The 18,658-nt window shown below is 37.9% G+C and overlaps 5 protein-coding genes across 5 annotated transcripts; 1 reads left to right on the top strand and 4 right to left on the bottom strand.

The window, feature by feature from the left end:
• The first annotated feature begins 3,213 nt into the window (after window positions 1-3,213).
• Window positions 3,214-6,863, top strand: LOC141911916 (tryptophan 5-hydroxylase 1-like). The gene is made up of 9 exons (XM_074803059.1): window positions 3,214-3,307; window positions 3,429-3,550; window positions 3,702-3,769; window positions 3,921-4,117; window positions 4,307-4,442; window positions 5,393-5,519; window positions 5,599-5,700; window positions 6,159-6,292; window positions 6,670-6,863. Exons 1-9 carry the CDS (start codon window positions 3,214-3,216, stop codon window positions 6,830-6,832), a joined length of 1,143 nt encoding a protein of 380 aa, XP_074659160.1. The 3' UTR covers window positions 6,833-6,863.
• Window positions 6,864-7,024: 161 nt separating this feature from the next.
• On the bottom strand, window positions 7,025-8,851 carry LOC141914976 (UDP-glucuronosyltransferase 2B20-like). Its single transcript, XM_074806327.1, has one exon. It carries the CDS (start codon window positions 8,845-8,847, stop codon window positions 7,402-7,404), a length of 1,446 nt encoding a protein of 481 aa, XP_074662428.1. The 5' UTR covers window positions 8,848-8,851; the 3' UTR covers window positions 7,025-7,401.
• A 2,615-nt stretch (window positions 8,852-11,466) lies between these two features.
• LOC141911838 (UDP-glucuronosyltransferase 2C1-like) lies at window positions 11,467-12,243 on the bottom strand. The gene is made up of 2 exons (XM_074802942.1): window positions 11,566-12,243; window positions 11,467-11,473 (listed from the first exon to the last, which is right to left on the bottom strand). The coding sequence occupies exons 1-2, from the start codon at window positions 12,219-12,221 to the stop codon at window positions 11,467-11,469; spliced, it is 663 nt and encodes a 220-aa protein (XP_074659043.1). The 5' UTR covers window positions 12,222-12,243.
• Window positions 12,244-12,376: 133 nt separating this feature from the next.
• Window positions 12,377-17,448, bottom strand: LOC141911752 (uncharacterized). Its single transcript, XM_074802826.1, has 5 exons — window positions 17,417-17,448; window positions 14,559-15,026; window positions 13,483-14,030; window positions 12,521-12,946; window positions 12,377-12,381 (listed from the first exon to the last, which is right to left on the bottom strand). The coding sequence occupies exons 2-5, from the start codon at window positions 15,017-15,019 to the stop codon at window positions 12,377-12,379; spliced, it is 1,440 nt and encodes a 479-aa protein (XP_074658927.1). The 5' UTR covers window positions 15,020-15,026; window positions 17,417-17,448.
• LOC141902721 (UDP-glucuronosyltransferase 1A9-like) lies at window positions 15,281-17,459 on the bottom strand. Its single transcript, XM_074790565.1, has one exon. It carries the CDS (start codon window positions 17,382-17,384, stop codon window positions 15,822-15,824), a length of 1,563 nt encoding a protein of 520 aa, XP_074646666.1. The 5' UTR covers window positions 17,385-17,459; the 3' UTR covers window positions 15,281-15,821.
• Window positions 17,460-18,658: the final 1,199 nt, after the last annotated feature.

Below are 18,658 nucleotides of genomic sequence, written 5' to 3'. Positions count from 1 at the left end.
TGCACAGTCGTGACTTAAGTCCAAAAGTGGTCTTAAATCGTAAGACTGGTCTTAAGTTGTTAGATTGGCTATAGAACTAAGTTGGTCTTAGACTTGTCTTAAGTCAAAGCCATGACATGCAACCGGCCCCTGGTTCGCCAGCAGCTCGAGTTGCTGCATGGGACCGTCATATCAGGTCGCAAAATTCCCACGAAAAAAAATTCTATGGTAAATAAAATAAGTATTTTTCACCATGTCACCTCCCGAGGCTACATACCTTCCCCGCAAAAATTAGTAAATATTTGTACTCCTCGCATGCCACAGTAGAATAGACTAAATTTTTTGAATGACCATTCCGGTATCCAAAACATTGACAAAACTTTCACTCTTATCCTTCCATTATATATTTTTGCGAGAAAATGAGATTGTAAAAGAAAAGTATCCGTCAACCTAGCCCCCTCCCCCCCCCAAAAAAAAACCCTCGACGCGCTTACTCTTTTAAAAGAAATTATTTTATGGAGAAAATTTCCAGTTGGGTAGTTTCAGTGAGGTTTTTACGAGTCTGAGACCTTTCTCCAGTGTCCGGCCCGCAAATCGGTAAATAGTTTGTCCAGTATTGCTGTTCAACGACTTTGGCATGCGAGTGCTATGTTAGTTCACGTTTTTCCCGCTATCGTTATACATAGAGTCAGCACTGAACAGTCGAGATCGCTGTTTTTACTGTGGCGGCAGAATTTACGCTTTATCTATTGAAATTATTCTCTATGCATGTATAACGACTTTTGAATGCCAATTTTTTATTGAAATCATCCTAAATCAATTTCGATTTTGGTTAATATTTTGTGTAGATCTACAAGGCCGTCCATGAAGGTTATTGTAAGTGATGGTTTGATAAATGATGGGCACTTATACAAAATAGTGTCTATCAAGGGCGCAATTCTGTAAAAAGAGTGCAATAACATTCACCGCACAGTGCTAAAAAGTGCTTATTTACTTAAGCCGTGACGAGGTAAACTTCGCAAATCGCGAAAGAAGAGTTGAATATAAAAGTAAAATTTATTGAAATTCGAATTTTTGGTTTTTCACTTAACACCATCGTCAGGAACGATAATCTTTAGTGAAAAACCGAAAATTCTAATTTTGATAAATTTCTAACATTACGCTAAGTTTTTCGGATCCGTGATTGTGGGACTTATAGTTTTTTCTTAAGCCTTATACTACTACAAACCATTTACAACAATATACATGTATATTAAACTCGTTCACACCGTCGGTATCTAAACGGGAATCGTTCTGAACCGCTATCGGCGCATGGTATTTTCAGATTATTTCCAGAGGAGGGCCCCAAGACCCCGTTCAGTTCCGATCAAATAAAAAAAAAACGCGAAGAATTAAGAATTCATGGCTGATTTTACTTATGGCATGTCTTTTGCTCGACGTTGACTCTGTTTATGAATAAATCAGTACTTTACGGATAAAGTAACACTGCATTCGTCAAATATTCAACAGTGATTTACGATTGATTCATTATACGCGTGTAGTAGAAATCAAGTGTTGCATAATATGACAGACGATGCCGGACTGTCAGTGGTCATCAATATTTCAGCGCGCGTGTTGCGCACCGGTGATGTCTCGACTCTGTCCAAAACATCCCATTTCTAATTCCTTTCCCGTGTTATCGCCGATATATCCATCTGCCATTGCGAACGAACGCAGTCTAAATGCTAATTCGTGTTTCTGGATCAGACGCGGCACGTCAGCGGGGATCAATCCCGACAAATTGAGAACAGATACGGGGGATCGACGATCGTTGATCACAACTTAGCGAACCAATCACGTTTATTATCGAATGTAATCCCTGCGTAATTTACGCCTCGAATCCGCTTACAAATTGCGCAAACTCTCGCACTCAACAGCGACTGACCAGTTTCGAAAACAGTAATTCACATCGTGCACAAAGTGGACGTTTAAACATGGATAAAAAAGGAACAACTTCAGTTAACTCAACGGCAAGTAGAATTTAACAATCGCTGGGTATTTTAAGTCGGTTTGCATATTAAAGTAACTGTTCCTTGATTGATAATTGGTTTTGTCCAAAATTCAACAACAGCTTTTGCTATATGTGGATATGAAATTATCGATGATTTTCATAACGTGTGTTTTAGTGGGATGTTTCCTTATTTCATAAAACCATGGACGCATACTCTAGATAACACGTCCGCCGTCCGTGCTAAAACACAGTTCCTGCTTCGGTCACTCAACCTATGGCTTCAAAATGAATATAATATATATTTTGATCAATAGAATTTTCGTCGATTTTTAGGCGGACGACAATAACCCCGTTATCTCTTGTTTGTTTTCTGTCAAGAAACGCGGTGATTTGGCGCAAAAAATAACTGCTATTGAGGTAAGGCTTTCGCGTATCCAAGTGAAAACCACATTATTCGCTTAAATCTCTGTTTTGATATATAGAAGTGTACTATTCAGAAATGCCGACTCGAATAGTGTGATAAGGACAAGTTCTATTGAAATTGTTGAAATGTGTATTTCAAACTGTTCGTACTTTCTAAAACTCCATGCAAAACGTTATAATTTGATACGAAATAATAAAAAAAAGTAACAATTCAGATACGTATTTAGGCAAATGAAATATTTTGTTTATCGTGGGAAAATATAGTGCTGAAAAGAGTAAGCTTCGGTGATCGGAAATTATCCACATCGCGTTAAATCTCATGAAATTATGCGCGTCGTCCATTACGCGCAGTGTCGGCGATATCCAATCACTGATATCCTGATTAGCAATTCATTGCTTTTTGTACGCTATGCCAAACACAATCACGATCTTCTATAGTAACAGATTGCTGCTTTTCCACCAGAACCACGGGCAACGAACAATTTAGGCAGGATTTCAGCGTAATTACGGAGGATCTCACCCTCATCTGAAATATCGTACAACTTTATTACATTTTACCTGTGAATTTTATGGATTTGTTTTGACTAGCACGCCATACGTGGATTTCTACCGGTTTTTATGGATCAATGAAGTGTTTCCTTTCAATTAAGTTGTCAAATAATTTCATACCAACCTAAAAACAGCAATGCAAATGTAGCGGAGTGTTATTGAATCGAAACTTTGTAAAAATTCATATCCGTTTATTATTGATTTTTTTTTATCAGAAATGCGGAGTGGATATCTTACATGTGGAATCCAGAAAAAGCCGGGACAACTCGGGCATGGAAGTTTACCTCGAATTGGATACTTCGCAAGCCAGTGCGAAAGAAGTCGAATCTATCCTGGGCAATACTAAAGTCGTCGGCGAAGCCAGTGGTAAGATGACGCAGATACAGTAACAGTTAGGAACCATTAAGTTCATTGTGGGATATCGCACCTCCAGCTTTTGTACCATACACAAATTTACATTTGTTTTTCTTATTTTCATTGAAATAAGATCTCACAACCACCGGTGAACAAGAAGGAAAGAACTATGATTTCGTGACGTCAATCTGGCAACTGGATGAAACGTCAAAACGTGTGATGATGTATGGGGCCGATCTAGACGCCGACCATCCGGTACTTATAATTGATAATCACCGAGAAAATCTGATGCATTCTTAACAAAATCAAAATACGAAATACTAACAAAATTGATATACGCAAGATAAGGGAAATTGTAATTGTTGTTTTTAGAAGTAGGCGAAATATGTTATTTGTTCAATTTCAGGGATTCAAAGACCCTGTCTACCGCAAAAGACGACAATTATTTGCCGAAATTGCTCTGAACTATAAATAGTAAGTTTTATGATCATGTTTGCAGACCTATTGAAAATGCGAAAAACTTCAGTTGGATCACATATGGTCTCGTGGTCATGGTAAAAATTCAAACTCAGAGCCATCAGACGCCAAGACAAACTTGAACGGTTCTTTTTCTGATTTCCTACAGCGGCACGCCCATACCAAGAATCGAATATACACAGCAGGAAGTCGAAACTTGGAACGTAGTTTATGGCACGTTGAAGAAGTTGTACCCGACACACGCGTGCCAGGAACATCTAAACAATTTCGGACTTCTGGAAGAATATTGCGGTTACAGAATTGGCAATATTCCACAACTCGAAGACGTCAGTAAATTTCTAAAGGGTAATTGATGAAAATTCTGTTTGAATCAATGATAATTCATAGAATGCTCAACATAATATGTTCTACAAGCATATACCAATTCAAACTCGATCAATGAATTTCAAATGTTTATCTCATTTGTAAGAGAATTCATCATTTATGAATTTCAATGAAATCAAATCTGTTATCATATACTGTTTTCCGATGTAGTTCGTTCGGGCTTCAGCGTGCGGCCGGTGGCTGGGTACCTGTCCCCGCGGGACTTTCTTTCCGGACTGGCTTTCCGGGTATTCCACTGTACTCAATACATCAGGCACCATGAAGATCCGCTGTATACACCTGAACCGTAAGTGATATTACAAACTTTTCTAAGCATCGGTATCAATGACACCGGGACTTCCACCTCCCTGGTGAAACCATCAAAACTACATCAATCAATTAATAACATCTACTGCTGCTAATGGACAACTAGCATCATTGTCCTGTTGCCTCGGCGATAGATCATCCAGATACATTTAGATATATCATATAGAATTATTTATATTTCTCTGTAATATATAATGTATGAATATCCATCAAAGCTGTTTTCAATTACGTCAATTTTGTGGTATGTACTTCAATCAATATCGCATGACATCATCGATAAGACCACAAATCAGTATCTTGAATTAGATTTTGATTTGATTGATTTGAACACTTTATTTTTCAAATATAATTTACAGCATAGTGTACAAAGCATAATACAAAATACAGTAAATTAGACCTGGAGGGGCCTGTAGAAACTAAGGAATAGTTTGTATAAAACAGGTCCCTCAAAAGAGAAAAGAAAAAAAGAGAAATGCAATAAAGAAAATAATATGCTCACAGTCAACCCTTAACACACAAAATGCAATCAAAGTAAACTATGATAACAGCTTGATTAAGATATAATCATTTAATAAGCCAGTTATTTTCTGAAATATTCCAAAAACAATAATTTTAGTTCGAATAACTGTATGATAAAATCAAGCACAAAGTTGCTTTCTATAATTTCTTAGGAACAGTTTAGAATTTTCCATGTTTTTTAGATTTTCACTGATGTTATTCCAAAGTAAAGGGCCGGATACTTTTACTGAAAATTTTCTTCTTAGACTATTGAAAGAAAGTGTTTGTAAATCTTGACGTCGCCGAGTATTGTGACTGTGGATTTGAAAATTTTGGTTCCAATAATTTTCGAATGATTCTTTTCTCTAGATTGTCAAGATTAACATGTGTTAATTGAAAGGTGTTTAGAACGGAAAATATTTCATATTCCAGAGATTGCTGTCACGAATTATTGGGTCATATCGCCTTACTAGCCGACCCTACATTCGCAGAGTTCTCGCATGAAATTGGATTAGCGTCGATTGGTGCTTCGGACGAGGACGTAAAAAATCTTGCCACGGTTAGTCTTTTAACGAGATTATCTCTGGCATGCATTTCCCAAAAATTCAAATAATCTAAACTTTTTCTTTATTATGAAGTTGTATTTTTTCACGGTCGAATTTGGCTTGTCGAAAGATAGCGTCAGCGGTCAAGTACGCGTTTACGGAGCTGGTCTACTGTCATCGGCAGCGGAATTACAGGTAAGTGGTGGCTGATTCGGGCCATATAAAAAAGAAATATGACCTCAACAAATTTTCTTTTTACATTTTACACCTTTGACCCTCGATCATTTTACATTTTGAAATTTTCATTATAACGTGTTCTTTTTCGTTAATGCTACGTTAGAACAACTTATGGTTTTAACGTGGTATTTTCCCTTGTTAATCGCGCTTTAAAACCGACTTTTCTTGAGTGTGGTTCGAACGAAAAAGACCACGCAAAAACGAAAAGTTGGTTTTAACGTGGCGTTAAAACAAAATTCAACAAAACAATGGTGGAGCTTGAATGTCACATTTTCTATGTGGCCCGAATTGGCTAACATACGTAGAAGTGCTAAGATGATTATTGTCCTTGGGACTGCCGCAATGTTCGCGCCTTTGAACTGAAGAAAAATTTCTATCCAACACTGAATAAGATACTTTCCTGTGATTTTCTGCAGCACGCTCTGTCACCGGCAGCCGTAATAAAGCCATTCGACCCAATAGAAACGGCGAAAGCAGAGTGCGTGATAACGGCTTATCAAAACCAATACTATTATACAGATGCACTGGAGGACGTCAAACTTAAGCTTAGGTAAATTACATTCATCAAAATCAATATATCTACATATAACTCCAGAAATCGATATGCGATTCATACGGAAGCATAATTATGGTGACATAACTATCAATTATTCTTTCTATTTTCTCCTGTTGAATAATCATGTAATTGAACAAAATTCGGGTATGAAACAACGGAATTAAAAGCGACCAGTTGAGAAAAAACATAAAATTTTTTCAAAGTCAGAGTTGAAAATCGGTTGAGAAAACATAAGTTTCAAACAGAAAATCGGATTTATATTTAATCATGTGATTTTTCAATAGACAAAAAAAATTACACTAACTATGTCCTCGAGACGCTTTCGTAGATCTAATGCTGTTATCTAACATAGATTTTTCTTCATTTTATAGGGAGTATATTCGGACAATTAAGAAACCGATGGAAATAGTGTATAACCCGTACACCCAATCGGTAGATATCGTCGACGCTAAAACCGTGGCCGAAAAGGAAATCACTTTCGTGAAAAATAAAATGGACGTATTATCGAAGGCTGTGCAGAAACTGCGTATCTAATAACGATCTGTATTAGATTGTGTACATAAACACGTGGAATTCCATCAAATTATGTAATAAACGATGTGTAAATAGATTCAGTATTGGCCTATACGTAACATAATTTATTTGTTTTTATTGCGAAAACACATACAGTAAACTTGCACAAATCAATTTTATTCGTGCGTAAACAAATCAGTGAAATAGTCACTTACTATAGTAAAGTGAAAAACCCACAATAAATTTTTTTTTGTTAAACACTTAGAGAGAATCTGACGTTTCGACACGAAATTTATGAGCCATTTTCAAAACCTGATCACATCTCTCCTAGCTTTTTCATCTTATTGTGGGTTTTTCAGACAGTCGCTTGTCTGTGGAAACCGTCTCATTACGGTGCCTGATGCATGTAGTAGATAACGTAGTTACAGAATAAGCTATTTACAGGGGCGTCTAATGCTCTTATATAAAAAAACCTGACACGCCATGATTGAAAAAACATTATACTTCAAATTGAATAAATAACTATAGTTGCTGTTGATTACGATATTAAGATAGAGATATGCACTAGAAAAAAAAAACAACAACACATTTTAGATAATCTTTTCCTTTTTAGATTGATAACATATCTTATATAAAACAAAAGCAAAACATATTAGAACTAAAGAAAAACAGAATACTAGAAACACTATAGCTAATACGATATCAAGCATGATTATTTCGTACAAATAAAGTTCTGATGCTGGCATATACCAGTGGTCAGCTCCGTGTTTCATCACATGCTCAACGACTGAAGCAGCTTTCTCTCTTGGACTCGGTAAATCTCGGAAGATGTCGGATGATTTCTGAATCGCGTTTTTGTATCGAGGATTCTCAATTAATTCATGGATATCTTTCGCGAGTTCATCAGATTTTAACGTTTTCATGTCCATTCTTAGTCCAAATCCTTTCAGCCCTAATTCTAGAGCGTGCATCGTTTGATCGGAGGCGAACGGACAAAACAACATCGGTATTCCGTGATAGAGTGCCTCGTATCGTCCATTATTTCCGCAATGCGTCACAAACAATCGAGTATTAGGATGCCCTAGAATATCGTTTTGAGGCATCCAATTAACGATATGCATATTTTCGGAGATTTTCATTCCTTTAGTGGAACCACCGTATTTGAAAATGACGGTGTACTTCTTATTGACTCTGTTTAAGCCCTCAATAAATCGGAAAAGATGTTCTTGTGGTAAATTAGAAACGCGAGTTCCGAAAGATACAAGAACTATTCCGCCAGTTGCCATGTCACATATTTCTTGTAGTTTACCCGACAAAGGTTCAGCCGGCACTGCAGTTAAACCTCCGACATAATGAATATGTGGTAGACTGATACGAGGATGATCCAATATAGGCTCAGTTTCGATAATCCAAAACTGAGACTTCCTAGCCAGATCCGTCAGTGAGTGGTATGGCTTTTCGGGAACGAATGATCCCATGAACTCTTTCAAGTTGTACGCACTTTCGCTCAAGCTCCAAAACTTGTAATGCAAAATCAGGTTTGCGAACCTATCAAAAAACCCCATCTTATCCGTTGATGTTGAATAATGGCCCACAGTAACAGAGGGGAGAATTGCCAATGTGGACATGTAAGGAAAAATGTAAGCAGTAAAAGAGCCGTAAGGAATGTCAGCCTGGTAGGGAATTATGTACCTACATAACGACGCACAATCGGCATCAACAACAGCGTAATCAAACTTCATCGAAACTATCTGCTGAAATATTTCCTGACTTTTCAAAAGTGGTCGACATTCTCGTTGCCCCATGATGCGATCTACTTCCGTGTCTGTATTGATAGTATTTCCAAATTCCCAGGTCTTCAACGTCAGATTGATCAATAATTCGTCATAGAACGGGTCCGCATCGTAATCTACAGGATATCGCAAAAACTGCATCCCCGAGTCTTTGACCGAGTTTGGCATCTTTTTGACCGTTTCACTCATCAGCATGTGAACTTCGTGACCTCTGTGAACAAGCTCGCGTCCGAGTTGAGACATTTCTAGGATATGACTTGCCCACATACTAGGGAGTAAAAGTACCCGCTTTCCTGACGTAATTGTAACCAATATTACAGTGGCAATAGCTACTGTATTCAGTAAACTTAGACGCATGTTTAGCATGATGACAACAATCTATTCATGTGTAAGACATTCGCAGACGTTCGGTTTGAAAGGAATAACCAGTTCCATCAAGATATGCTTTATCATACGTATTAAAAAGGTCAATAGCTTCGTGAAAGTATTCTTAATAGACAAGAGAAATGTCAACAGTACGTTTCGAAGGGATATATGACCTTGGGGCTTAAGTTTAGCGGGCATAATGTCTGAGGAGCTGATATGTACTTCCAGTTTCGGAAATGAACCACATTACGAATCAAAATTATAGAAAAAGATGTGTCTAATTCGAAAGCTCCGTAGATAACAGAATAACAAAAAAATCATGGTTTTTGTTGCAACGAAATATTGTGCGGCTGCACCATGATCAGAGCGCCAATAAATGATGTAAAAAAGCATAATTAATGAATAGCATGAACTAATTAATTTTTTCTCTATCACACTTCATTGAATTACATGTACACGTATATACATCTAATACAGCGTATATTGATGTAGCATTTTATAGCTAGAATACAACTTGACAACTAATGTAATATCAAGCGCGATAACAACAACAAATTTAGTTAAACTTTATCTTTTTAGATTGATAATATATCTTACATAAAGCACAAGCCAAATACTTAAGAACTAAAGAAAAACAGAATACTAGAAACACAATAACTAATGTAGTATCAAGCATGATTATTTCGTACAAATAAAGTTCAGAAGCTGGCATATACCAGTGGTCAGCTCCGTGTTTCATCACATGTTCAACGACCGAAGCAGCTTTCTCTCTGGGTTTCGGTAAATCTCGGAAGATGTTGGAAGATTTCTGAATGGCGTTTTTGGATCGAGGATTCTCAATTATTTCATGGATGTTTTTTTGTGAGTTCTTCAGGTTTAAATGTTTTCTTGTCCATTCTTAGTGCAAATCCCCTGCGTTCGAGTCTTATAGCATTTACAGGTTGGTCAGAATCAAAGGAGAATGCCAGCATAGGTATTCCGTGATAGAGTGCCTCGTATCGTCCATTATTACCGCAATGCGTCACAAACAATCGAATTTTAGGATGCCCTAGAATATCGTGCTGAGGCATCCAATTAACAATATGTATATTTCCTGGGATAGTTATGTCTTTAGTGGAACTACCGTATCTAAAAATGATAGTGTATTTCTTATTGACTCTGTTAAAGCCCTCAATAAATCGAACTAGACGTTCTTCTGGTAAATTAGAAATACAAGTTCCTAAGGACACAAGAACTATTCCGCCAGTCGCCATATCACATATTTCTTGTAGTTTACCCGACAAGGGTTCAGCCGACACTTCAGTTAAACCTCCAACATAATAGATATGGGGCAAAATAATGCGAGGACAATCCATCAACTCTTCAGTTTCAATAATCCAAAATTGAGATTGTCTAGCCAGATCAGTTGGTGAATGATACGGTTTATCGGATACGTATGAACCCGTAAACTCTTCTAAGTTGAAATTACTCTCGCTCAAGCTCCAGAATTTATGATATAAGATCAAGTTCCAAAGCCCATCCGAAGGTCCCATCTTATCTTCAATCATGTTTATGTAAACATTCCATTACTTAAGGATGGAAGCGACGCCAAAGTCGACATATACGGCCAGAATGCTGATGATAAGGAACCGTAAGGAATGCCAGCTTGATATCGAATTATGTACCTACATAACGAAGATCCAGCTACGTCTAAAATCGCATAATCGAAAATTCATCGAAACTATCAGCTTGAATACCTGTTGATTTCTCTAAAGTGACCGATTTTCCCGCTCTCCCATGATATAATCTATTTCAATTTCTGCGCGGATACTATCTTCAGGTTCTGCAAAGTTCGGTGTCAAATAAGTAAGCAACTCATCATTGAACGGGTCCTCGTTGTAATCCACGGAGTATCTCAAAAACCTTATTCCCGAGTCTTTAAGAGAGTTCGGCAACCTTTTGATCGTTTCACCCATTAGCATGTGGACATCGTGACCTCTATGAACAAGCTCGCGTCCGAGTTGAGACATTTCTAGAATGTGACTTGGCCATATCGCAGGAAGACAAGAAGTAGCACTCGTTTACTGGACGCAACTGTCACCGACAACAGGTTGGCTGCGATCAGCACCCATAAGACGCATGTTTTCTTTCTGTAATTTTTCTTTTGTTTTTCAACAACGTGATTTGTTTCCTATTCACGAAGAATGGCCGATGTCGTAAAATCCCGATTTTACGACTGAACGTTCCAGTTTGGAAAACCGTAACCTGACTGACTTTATTTCTAGACACAAACTATTTATATGTGTATTGAAAAAGTGCAGAAAAAAGAGTGGGGACATGACAACGACACAGACAATGATTAACACTGCCGCAGAGGACAAAGGATAATTACATACGGATATTTAAATATTAATGAAATATAAGATGTACTTTAACTATAATTGCAACAGCACATTTCAAATGATCTTTTCCTATTTAGATTGATAACATATTCTATATAAAGCAAAAGCAAAATATTTAAGAACTAAAGAAAAAGAGAATACTAGAAACACAATAGCTAATGTAATATCAAGCATGATTATTTCGTACAAATAAAGTTCCGATGCTGGCATATACCAGTGGTCAGCTCCGTGTTTCATCACATGCTCAATGACTGAAGCGGCTTTCTTTCTGGGATTCGGTAAAGCTCGGAAGATGTCGGAAGATTTCTGAATCGCGTTTTTGTATCGAGGATTCTCAATAATTTCATGGATATTTTTCGCGAGTTCGTCAGGTTTGAATGTTTTCATGTCCATTCTTAGTCCAAATCCTCTGCGCTCGAGTCTTATAGCATTTACAGGTTGGTCAGAATCAAAGGGAAATGCCAGCATAGGTATTCCGTGATAGAGTGCCTCGTAGCGTCCATTATTACCGCAATGCGTCACAAACAATCGAGTATTAGGATGACCTAGAATATCGTTTTGAGGCAGCCAATTAAAAATATGAATATTTTCTGCGACAGTTATGTCTTTAGTGGAAGCACGATATTTGAAAATGATGGTGTACTTCTTATTGACGTTATTCAAACCCTCAATAAATCGGAGTATGTAATGATGTGGCAAGTAAGTAAAACGAGTCCCAAACGACACGTGAATTACTCCCTCGGCTGCCTTGTCACATATTTCACGTATTTCCCCAGATAAATTTTGAGCCGGATCAGTTGTTAGCCCTCCAACATAATGAATATGAGGCAAACCAATGCGGGGATGACCCATCAAAGGCTCAGTTTCCATGATCCAAAACTGAGACTTCCTAGCCAGATCGGTCAGTGAGTTGTATGGCATATCGGGAACGTATGAGCCCATGAACTCTTTTAAGTTATAATACTTCTCACTTAAGCTCCATAGATGAAAATAAAAAATCAAGTTTGTAAACCTCTCGAAAAATGTCATTCTAGTAGAATACGAATAAATTCCAACAGAAACAGACGGCAGCGACGCCATCGTTGACATGTAAGGCCACAATGCCGATGATAAGGAACCATAAGGAATGCCTGCTTGGTAGGGAATTATATACCTACATAACGATGTACCTAACCCATCGACAATTGCAATATCGAATTTCATCGAAACGACCTGTTTAAACATTTTCATATTGTTTAACAGCGATCGACACTCCCGTTTTCCCAAAGTATGGTCCAGTACTTCAAACTCTGTTTCTAAATCCGCAGCCGTTTCCCAGCAAAACAATGAACGGTTGGCAGCTAACTCATCATCGAACGGATCCACATTGTAATCAACGGAATATCTCAAAAACTTCACTCCCGAGTTTTTAAGAGAGTTCGGCATCTTTTTGACGGTTTCGCTCATTAGCATGTGGACGTCGTGGCCTCTGTGAACGAGCTCGCGTCCGAGTTGAGATATTTCTAGAATATGACTTGCCCACATAGCGGGGATGAGCAAAATCCGTTTTCCTGAAGCAACCGTAGCCAACATAAGAGCGGCAATGGTCAACGTGTCTACAAGACGCATATTCAACCTGAAATAAAATCATTGATAATGATTAATCAGGATTTCATAGCTGTGATCTCGAATGTATCAAAAAAGGTTTAGGGAACAGAATGAATAGTGGTTTTAGTTTCATGTATTATCCCCCTCGAGTGCTTAGAGAATATTTTTCCATAAACTGATTTTACAGTGTTGACAATTTTTTTCACCCAGTTCCGAAAGTGTCTCGTACCGTGCGTACTGTAAAATGAAGGACCGCACATTTTCACCGTGCATCAAGAAAATCGCGAATTTGCGAATTATATCACTATCTCTTTAAGCTGCATTTCCCTTTTTTCGGAGGTTAAAGACCGTTATATGAAATTTGGGTCTGCGGTAAAATTGTTCGAATATTTTTCCTGACTACTTATCTTTAACCATTTGCGTTTGAGATGCGCATACAAGAAATCACCTCAATCCTGAATTGAAGATATGGTCACTAAATTGACTGTATGAACTTAGTCACGTGCATTCTGGGTTTAATTTGTTTTTCCTTTATTAGATTTACTTGAAATACATCTCATACAAACAATAACGATGAAGTATTTTAGAACCATAATGAAACAGAATACTAGAAACACTATAGCTAATACGATATCAAGCATGATTATTTCATACAAATAAAGTTCAGAAGCTGGCATATACCAGTGGTCAGCTCCGTGTTTCATCACATGCTCAACGACTGAAGCAGCTTTCTCTCTGGGATTCGGTAAATCTCGGAAGATGTCGGAAGATTTCTGAATCGCGTTTTTGTATCGAGGATTCTCAATTATTTCGTGCATATTTTTCGCGAGTTCGTCAGGTTTGAATGTTTTCATGTCCATTCTTAGTCCAAATCCTCTGCGTTCGAGTCTTATAGCATTTACTGGCTGATCCGAATCAAATGGAAATACCAGCATAGGTATTCCGTGATAAAGTGCCTCGTATCGTCCATTATTACCGCAATGCGTCACAAACAATCGAGTATTAGGATGCCCTAGAATATCGTTTTGAGGCATCCAATTAACAATGTGTATATTTTCAGAGATTTTCATTTCTTTAGTTGAACCGTCGTATCTGAAAATGATGGTGTACTTCGTATTGACTAGGTTCAAACCCTGGATGAATTTTACTAAGTACTGATGCGACAAATAAGTGAAACGGGTCCCAAAGGATATGAGAACAAGTCCACCGGTTGCTTTATCACATATCACTTTCACGTCTTCTTTTAAAGGCTCAGGAGGGTTTGCGCTTAAACCTCCGACATAATGAATATGTGGTAAAGTGATATGAGGACGATCCATGATATCTTCAATTTCAATAATCCAAAACAGAGACCGCCCGGCCAAATCAGTTAACGACTGGTAGGGTTTATCGGGTACGTATGATCCCATGAGCTCTTCGTGGTTATAATAACTTTCAATCAAACTCCAGAAACGATAATACGAAAGCATGTTCGCAAACCTGCCGGAAAATCCCATTTTATCGGTGGTCGAATAAAGTCCAGTGGTAACAGAAGGCAGCGTAGCCAATGTAGACATGTAAGGCCAGATGACAGCTGTTAGCGAACCGTAAGGAATGCCTGCTTGGTAGGGAATTACATACCTACATAAGGATGCACCTAACCCATCGACAATTGCAATATCGAATTTCATCGAAACGACCCGCTTAAACATTTTCATATTGTTTAACAGCGAACCACATTCTCGTTTTCCCAAAGTATGATCTAGTACTTCAAACTCTGTCGTCAAATCAGCAGCCGTTTCCCAGCAAAACAATGAACGGTTGGCAGCTAACTCATCATCGAACGGATCCGCATCGTAATCCACGGAATATCTCAAAAAATTAACTCCCGAATTTTCGAGAGAGTTCGGCATCTTTTTTACAGTTTCGCTCATCAGCATGTGGACGTCGTGACCTCTATGAACGAGCTCGCGTCCGAGTTGAGATATTTCTAGAATATGACTTGCCCACATTGCAGGGATGAGCAAAATCCGTTTTCCTGATGCAACTGTAACCAACATTAGGGCGATAATGGTCAGCATGTCTGCAAGCGATCGACGCATGATCTATCTGAAATAAAATGATTGATGATTAAGATCAAATATTTGCGTTTCCAAATGATGTATCACAAAAAGTTTAGGCAAACCAGGATATTCTGTCTGTGTATATCACACTCAGCTATACCTTGAGAAATCTTTTAGTATAATGACTCTTTCTGTGCTGACTTTATTCTGTAAAACTTTCCTAAATAAAGTTTCTGTACTAAAATCTAGTGAATAAAGAGAACGCATGGCATATGATACGTAGATGTTTAATTGTGAGCTTGTTACATCAAAATTCGAAAAACTTCATCAAAGTTCCCTGAAATTAGGTTATCGATGGCAATCGCCACTGGATCACATTTTTACGACACCCGGAGGTGACATGATGATAGCTAAACATATTTTTCGTGGGAACGAAATCTTTTTCGCTCGAACGAAATATTTTTCGTGCGAACGGAATGTTTTTTGAGGCCACGAAATAATCTTTTCGTTCGAACGAGAAATCTTTTTGTGGGAACGAAATAATCCTTTATTCATCTGTTAAAGATTATTTCGTTCCCAAGAAAGAATTTAAAGTTGTTATTATTTTTCACCGTGTAACCTCCGGGCTCCGAACATTTTCTTTCGATTGATTCAATCAAATATATATGTACGAGTATAACAGAAATCTATATCATAACAAATCAAAAAATTTTAAACAGTAGTGGCTAGAATCTCGATAACACTACATAAAATCCAAAACGTCTCGATCGCAAATACCATTTGTCACAAATACTATTTTTTAAATATCATTTTGCAGGCTTTGTTGGGAAAATAGCACAATTTAATTTCTTTTTTCTTTATTATTCTTATTTGAATTATATCTAATGCAAAGCATAATAATGCAGCATTTGAGAACGATAATACAACAGAATACAAGGAATACTAAAGTCAATGTAATATCAAGCATGATTATTTCGTACAAATGAAGTTCCGATGCTGGCATATACCAGTGGTCAGCTCCGTGTTTCATCACTTGTTCAACGACTGAAGCAGCTTTCTCTCTGGGATTCGGTAAATCTCGGAAGATGTCAGATGCTTTCTGGATCGCGTTTTTGTATCGAGGGTTCTCTATAATTTCATGAATATTTTCCGCGAGTTCATCAGATTTGAATGTTTTCATGTCCATATTTCTCCCATATCCTTTGCGTCCCAGCCCCAAAGCATTAACAGGCTGATCAGCGTCGAAAGGAAATGCCAACATAGGTATTCCGTGATAGAGTGCCTCGTAGCGTCCATTATTACCGCAATGCGTCACAAACAATCGAGTATTAGAATGCCCTAGAATATCGTTTTGAGGCATCCAATTAACAATATGAATATTTTCTGAGATAGCTATGTCTTTTGTGGAACCACCATATTTGAATACAACGGTGTACTTCTTATTGACTTTGTTTAAGCCTTCCATAAATCGGAGTATGTAATGATATGGTAAATGAGTGACACGGCTTCCAAACGATACAAGAATTATTCCGCCGATTGCCTTGTCACATATCTCGAGTATTTCCCCCCGAAGAGCTTTAGGAGGGTCAGTTGTCAAACCTCCAACATAATGAATATGCGGTAAACTTATTCGATTATAATCCATCAGGCCTTCAGTTTCAATAATCCAGAACTGGGACTGTCTTGCGAGATCGGTTAGGGAATTATATGGTTTGTCGGGAACGAAAGATCCCATGAACTCTTCTAAGTTGTAATTGCTCTCACTTAAGCTCCAAAATTTATAATGCGAAATCAAATTGGATATCCTTTCAGAAAATCCCATTCTATCCGTAGAAGACGAATAAAGTCCAACTGTAACAGAAGGCAGTGTCGCTAATGTAGACATGTAAGGCCAGATGACAGCTGTTAGCGAGCCATAAGGAATGCCTGCCTGGTAGGGTATTATATACCTACATAACGATGGCCCAAAACCATCGACAACGGCAATATCGAACCTCATTGAAACGATTCGATTGAAAACGTCTTCATTTTTCAGGAGAGATCGACATTCGCGCTGTCCCATAATACGATCGACTTCCATCTCCTGCGCTACGCCGCCTCCGGATTTCCAGTTTCGTAGAGTCAGATTAAATAGCAATTCATCGGTAAACGGATCTGCGTCGTAATCCACGGAATATCTTAGAAACTTTATCCCCGAGTTTGTGAGAGAGTTGGGCATCTTTTTGACAGTTTCGCTCATCAGCATGTGAACTTCATGTCCTCTGTGGACAAGCTCGCGTCCAAGTTGAGACATTTCTAGAATATGACTTGCCCACATAGTAGGTATAAGTAGTGCCCGTTTTCCAGACGCTACTGGAAACGAGAGTAAAGCCAAGATGCTCGCTATACTCGTCAGAACCCTCATTTTCTAATCTGAAATAGCAAGACAGTTGTTACCTTTTTGCACATCCAACACTAACAGTAAAGATCTCTGAATGAAAATACGTATAGTATCAATTTTACTTCATATAATAAATAACCTATTTGGAGATTTTATCTGTGGTATAACTAGACCACTAGATGATAAATACGTGTATATGTATTATCATTGTTATATATGTCGCTCGTCCATTATATTGCACGGCATCATATTGACTGTCACGTTTGACATACATACGTTGTTTACCTTGATTTGCAAATTTCTTTCGAAAAAGTTCTTAAAACGACCGAGATTTTAAATCCAATCTTTTTGTAGATCACGAGCTTCACGCGAACGCACCTCAACAGTTTATTTTATATACACGGGCTGCGGTGTACTAGTGTTACAGATGCTGGTGAGAAGTATTCACAACGTATAGGAAATAGAGCGCTGCCAAGTGCTGAACATATCTATTATTTAACAAGAGGGCGTTGCCATTATTATTGCAGTGGCATACATTGAAATGAAGTGGCAAGCACCATGCTGTTAGTGCGACTTTTGTCTCCCATTTTTTCGTGCATGGCGCAATAATTTGTACTCGGGGATGGGATCATTTCCGATGAATAGATTGTGAGCTAGAACTTTTTATAACTTGTTGCATATCGGCCTATGTGTTACCTATATATGGTGGGGTATCATACCCCATGTATCCAATATGAAGTACGCATTTCAATTCGATAAAATACTATTCGATTGAAATACCCATGTCGCCGCCGTAAAAACCGTTAAAAAAAGATGTTTTTAAAACTACACGTTATTTGGTGTAGTGTCTAATTGTGTAGAATGTCAGCAATATTGGCGTCTCAAAATGAAATTGTTTACAATTGTGAACCAGTTAGTTTCTATTTTTCAATCATCAAATATCATGTATGGTGGCTGATCGGGCCTTACTAAAACAACAAATTTCTGTACGGCTGGGGCAACGATAAAAAAAATTTCACATTGGCCGTTTTTTGGTTTTCTCGTGCGAGAATTCAAAACGTTTTGTTTTCTCACGCGAGAATTCAAAACCTTTGGTTTTCTCGCGCGAGAATTCAAAACGGGCCAATATGAACAATTTTTTTATCGTTCCTCTATCCGTGCAGAAAAATTTTTCAGTATGGCCCGAATCAGCCACCATAATCATGAGTTGTTTCGTATCATTGCTTTTTCATGTCTTCCTAATTATGAATTTCAATGGCAATTAGTGTAGTGTGTGGGAAATGGATGTGCACTACGTC

Source organism: Tubulanus polymorphus, chromosome 1 (assembly GCF_964204645.1).
Source record: "Tubulanus polymorphus chromosome 1, tnTubPoly1.2, whole genome shotgun sequence".
Taxonomy (NCBI): domain Eukaryota; kingdom Metazoa; phylum Nemertea; class Palaeonemertea; order Tubulaniformes; family Tubulanidae; genus Tubulanus; species Tubulanus polymorphus.
Note: the sequence above shows the minus strand (reverse complement) of the source record. Positions and strands in the feature narration are given on the sequence as shown.

What these genes read in the sequence shown, in the direction of transcription:
- LOC141911916 (XM_074803059.1), top strand. Translation starts at nt 3,214, where the DNA reads ATGGAAGTTTACCTCGAATTGGATACTTCGCAAGCCAGTGCGAAAGAA. An exon ending in ATTGCTCTGAACTATAAATA is followed by an intron (nt 3,770 to 3,920) that starts GTAAGTTTTATG and finishes GATTTCCTACAG; the next exon opens with CGGCACGCCCATACCAAGAA. An exon ending in GACGTCAAACTTAAGCTTAG is followed by an intron (nt 6,293 to 6,669) that starts GTAAATTACATT and finishes TTCATTTTATAG; the next exon opens with GGAGTATATTCGGACAATTA.
- LOC141911752 (XM_074802826.1), bottom strand. Translation starts at nt 15,019, where the DNA reads ATGCGTCGATCGCTTGCAGACATGCTGACCATTATCGCCCTAATGTTG. An exon ending in TTAGGTGCATCCTTATGTAG is followed by an intron (nt 14,031 to 14,558) that starts GTATGTAATTCC and finishes CATCATTTTCAG; the next exon opens with ATACGACGGTTCAACTAAAG. An exon ending in TTGTATGAGATGTATTTCAA is followed by an intron (nt 12,947 to 13,482) that starts GTAAATCTAATA and finishes TGCGTCTTGTAG; the next exon opens with ACACGTTGACCATTGCCGCT.
- LOC141911838 (XM_074802942.1), bottom strand. Translation starts at nt 12,221, where the DNA reads ATGGAAACTGAGCCTTTGATGGGTCATCCCCGCATTGGTTTGCCTCAT.
- LOC141914976 (XM_074806327.1), bottom strand. Translation starts at nt 8,847, where the DNA reads ATGTCTCAACTCGGACGCGAGCTTGTTCACAGAGGTCACGAAGTTCAC.
- LOC141902721 (XM_074790565.1), bottom strand. Translation starts at nt 17,384, where the DNA reads ATGAGGGTTCTGACGAGTATAGCGAGCATCTTGGCTTTACTCTCGTTT.